Source organism: Eimeria mitis, genomic scaffold (assembly GCF_000499745.2).
Source record: "Eimeria mitis Houghton genomic scaffold, Emh_scaff45, whole genome shotgun sequence".
In the NCBI taxonomy this organism is placed as follows: Eukaryota; Apicomplexa; class Conoidasida; order Eucoccidiorida; family Eimeriidae; genus Eimeria; species Eimeria mitis.
In genome coordinates this window covers 21,313-25,362 of record NW_013572817.1, presented here as the reverse complement: position 1 = coordinate 25,362, position 4,050 = coordinate 21,313, and the positions used below count along the sequence as shown (strand labels likewise).

Below are 4,050 nucleotides of genomic sequence, written 5' to 3'. Positions count from 1 at the left end.
CAAGAAGGTGGAGCGGTAGATATAGGTGCTGGTCCATCGGTTGCATCTCCTGTGAGTCAGGATCCTTTGCCTGCAGCCCATGCCCTAGACCCGGAGGCGTGGTTAGAGGAGATTCCAGATGCATCTGGCAAAACAGAAGATGAGGAGAAGGCCCAGCCTGCATCTTCCGAGGCTGTCAAGGCGGATGATAAACAGGTATCAACTCTGGAAATGCTGCTGCTGCGTCCATCAGCAGATCCGTCATCGCCTATTAGCCGCCACCCATTTGTGAGGCTTCCACAGCTGCCGGAAGGTGTGGTCATTAGACCTCTTGCTATGAGAAATATATTTCTTGGATATCACATGAGAATCCAGCCCTATTCTTGTCTGGTCAGATTGAGAGAATTATTTGCACAGTCAGTGCTCAGCCAGGAAGAAGTGAACAGCCTCGTGATGGAATTAGAGAAGCTGATAGGCATGTCGTGGCGTCAGGCAGAGCTGAGCAAGCCTAAGCGTCGACCTGTGTACGCCGCCGAAACTCTTGGAAGACATTTGTTGGCGTTTGACGCGATTGTGTGTGGCATCCAACTTTTGGGGGACAAGATGCAGCTTCCCTTGTGGTGGAATCAATACGTAGCTGCCTTTGACCATAGTCCTTCTCACCTATTGCCATACGGAAGTCCGAAACCTGAGGGGATTTACAGGATGATGATACGCCGTCTATTAGGTGCGCTGGAAATCTACAAGAGAGGCAAACGCCCACCACTTCCTGAAGTCATTGCACTGAAAACTATGCTATTTGCTCATAAAGATGCTCCTGGACGCCTCAAAGATCACAAATGGGATCCTTGGCGCGAGGATGCAAAAGGCCCTTAGAACGGGGCGTATGTCTCTCCTCTATGCGTTCAAATTGGGGCGACCGGAACGCCAATTACAGCCCATGTTTTGCCGCGTAAGGAAGCACATCCGGGCGCTGATCCGCTGGTTTGCCAACCTCGACTGGTTTAGTGTAGAGGGAGGGCAATGGCACAAAGTTGTGCAACTAAAACGGCCATAATGCTCGAGAAAAGCTGTTTTAGTATCTTCAGGCAGAGTTCGTTTTTGTACCGCCAAGCCATTGCAGTCTGGTGTGCGCAGGGTTTAACGCACACCGAAACTTTGCCTCTGAGAATCACTATGTTTGTTTGCGTTGTCGTGTACTTTGGTTCGTCTACTACGTTGCGCTGTGCTAGGCAATGTGTGACGNTTGTTTGCGTTGTCGTGTACTTTGGTTCGTCTACTACGTTGCGCTGTGCTAGGCAATGTGTGACGAAGCTGTGCGACAGCGCAGATGAGCTTACCACCTCCACACCGACAGGGATGGGGCGTTTGTAATTAAGCGCATCGTGCACTTCTTCGGTGATGCTCACTGCGTCTGCAGTGGAACGTTTTCGCAGACCCAGAAGCACTTGAAACAGGTGCTGGGGTTCTAAACATTTTGTAGAAATAGGACTATATATTTGTTTCCATCAAAAAATGATTAGAGTCTTTTAGAGCTAAAGGGAATTTTTTGCAAGGACATAGGTCTTAATGATCTGAGGGTTCTTTGTGAAAAATCCGTCGTTCTAAGCCACGACATTGTACTTTGTTTCATTTTTGGTTTCTCTGCTACTTGGTCAGCAGTTCTGTTCGTACGTTAGTACAGACAGCCGGAAAATGGCGGTATTTCGCGCTGAGAAGGGTGGGGAGCATGCAAGTGCACCAGCATGCACACTTGCATCTCTTCTCCATGATTAATGCGTTAGTGTTCGGGTCAGTCACACGTGATGCTGCACGATACAAGAGTAGCCACGTGCGCACCCAGTGATTTGCATACAAAGTAAACACCGACCCCAGGATAGTGAACATACACACATGAACCTAGTAATAATGGTATCTACAGTAAGACACCAATAGTATGAAGACTAAAGCGAGTAAAGTCCGAGTAACTAAGGTGATAGATAGGAGCGAATCAGCGAAGGGAGCTGACACGACGTACAGGAACCCTGAGTACCTTAGTGACCGTATCAGTTTCATCAGTTAGCGGAGTAGAGGCACTATGCACAATCATTGAAATAACACCAGTTTAAAAAGCGGGAATAGTAATAAATTAGTTTTAAAAATTGCATTAGGCACTACAACACAAGCAATCAGAGTAGCACAGTTATTAGGGCCAATTAGAATGATGGTGATGATTGTTACGCCGATAGCAAACAAAGCTAATAACTAAGGAATAGCATTAAGCTCAAGGAGGAAGGCATACTATGCACATTCGTATTATATTCGTTATTAACACTACTAAAAATGAAAATAAATAGAAATATTCATGATGAGAGCAACTCTAGGAGTCGCCCTAGCTATAACACTCATACGGCGGACCACTCTCGCCTAAGAGAGAGTGCGTGTTAGAAACACACAGTTCCAACCACCAAAATAGATGAAAAAACAATGAAATGAGAGCTTGAAAACAATAAATGACTTTAGAGGAATATTTCAGAGCAGTCGAGAAATTAGCAGACATTCGAGCAAGCCAACACCGCCGTTGGGAGTGAAAGTTGAATGCAAGATAGAACCTATCTCATAGCTCGTAGATTGAGCAGCGCAGACGACGGAGTAACCGCGGCACTGGCACAAACTCGGAGGCACAGTAGCAGAACTAGATACCATACAGCCAGAAACAATCCAATGAATAAGCCGAGATGATTAGAGAAGACGCCAGTAGATAAAAGAGAGAGAAGCCCTAAGCAGCAAACACACTCATCGCAACACGGGAGAACAAGCGCTGGCCCTAGAGGAAGAACACAACGCACAAAAAGAATAGCATTCCACAACAAACAACGGCCGTTCCAGACTCTAAAAGAGCTCTGACTTTCGGAATTAGCTGCAACCAAAGCACAGCACAACAAAGCAAAGCAGATCGCGGCAAAACAGAAACCCACACAGTCCTGGGAGTATCCCGAGGCAAAAGGGAAGGCAAGTAGAGATCCAGGCCGAGGAACAGGATATGTGGACGAGAGGGCACATATATGCTGTTCGCCAAATGAGGATCGACGTTTGTTCGAAAGGCAGGAAGCACTCCCAAGTAGAACGGCTGGCTAGGCGATAACGTAGATAAACCCGTAACAATAGAGCCGTGGAAAAACCCAATGCGGACACAAAGATGCAGGTAGAAGAAGAATAGAGAAATAAGGAGGCGGGTCTAACCAATCTAGGGGCGCCGGTTCAATCCGAGGAGGGGGGAAGTTGCAGAACACAGGCACTACAATGGAGCTTAAGTGGAATCTCGAGAGCCCTAAATTAGCTGAAATATAACAAATACAATACAAAATAGGTATACATAGGGTCCAGAGTAGCAAGGGACGCTGTTCCCTACAGAGAGCCGTCGCGTCGATACTAGCATTGCAACTTGCCTATTCTGCCACTGCCTGCCACATCGTTCTAAATGGTACTTGATTACCTGAAGGGAAAATTAATAGCATTAAACGAGCTTTTTGCACAATTCTGCCTCGGATTTGCCGGTTTTCTCTGCTATAAGCATCTGGTCGCATGGCAATTTCGGAACGGTGTGTCACAGAGCACCAAGGGGTAGCGGACCGGAACGTGCTGGCCGTCTCTTGTACGACTACGCTAGTCTTCCACATTGCCATTTCCTTTGCAGTACGATGTAGAAAATGTAACAAATAAAATCATTTCTCTACCTCTGCCTCCATCCATCCACGAACCATTCCCTCGACTCTGGAATGCTGCCCACAGTCTTGGAAACCAAACAGCAGCCTCGAAGGGAGCAGAATGGAACGACGGCGAAATTTTCCGTTCCACTTACACAGAATGAAGAAACTGAAGATTCATTAGGAATTTCAACACCGTATGCCGTTCAAGGTGCTCGGTTCCGTTCACGGGTGCAGAAGTTGCCGCTCCTACTTCCATTGGCCGCCATTATTGCCGCGGCAACAATTTTGTTCGTGGTTTCTGTCTGTAATGCGTGGCGTAGCAAAAAGCAGGTGTCAGGGGTTACAGGTCGTAGGTTGTCTGACAACGGAGATGTTGTCGACA

General features: G+C 47.2%; 2 protein-coding genes across 2 annotated transcripts in view; both read left to right on the top strand.

The window, feature by feature from the left end:
- EMH_0045120 (uncharacterized protein) overlaps positions 1-855 on the top strand; it is a gene marked incomplete at both ends in the record, with an annotated part of 2,356 nt that extends 1,501 nt beyond the window's left edge. Inside the window, 2 exons of the mRNA XM_013499627.1 lie at positions 61-195; positions 397-855. Of these exons, the coding sequence (XP_013355081.1) occupies positions 61-195; positions 397-855 (594 nt within the window). The remainder of the gene's footprint in view (positions 1-60; positions 196-396) is intronic.
- Positions 856-3,543: 2,688 nt separating this feature from the next.
- The window catches only part of EMH_0045010 (uncharacterized protein), a gene marked incomplete at both ends in the record, with an annotated part of 1,485 nt that continues 978 nt past the window's right edge, over positions 3,544-4,050 (top strand). Inside the window, one exon of the mRNA XM_013499626.1 lies at positions 3,544-3,654. Within this exon, the coding sequence (XP_013355080.1) occupies positions 3,544-3,654 (111 nt within the window). The remainder of the gene's footprint in view (positions 3,655-4,050) is intronic.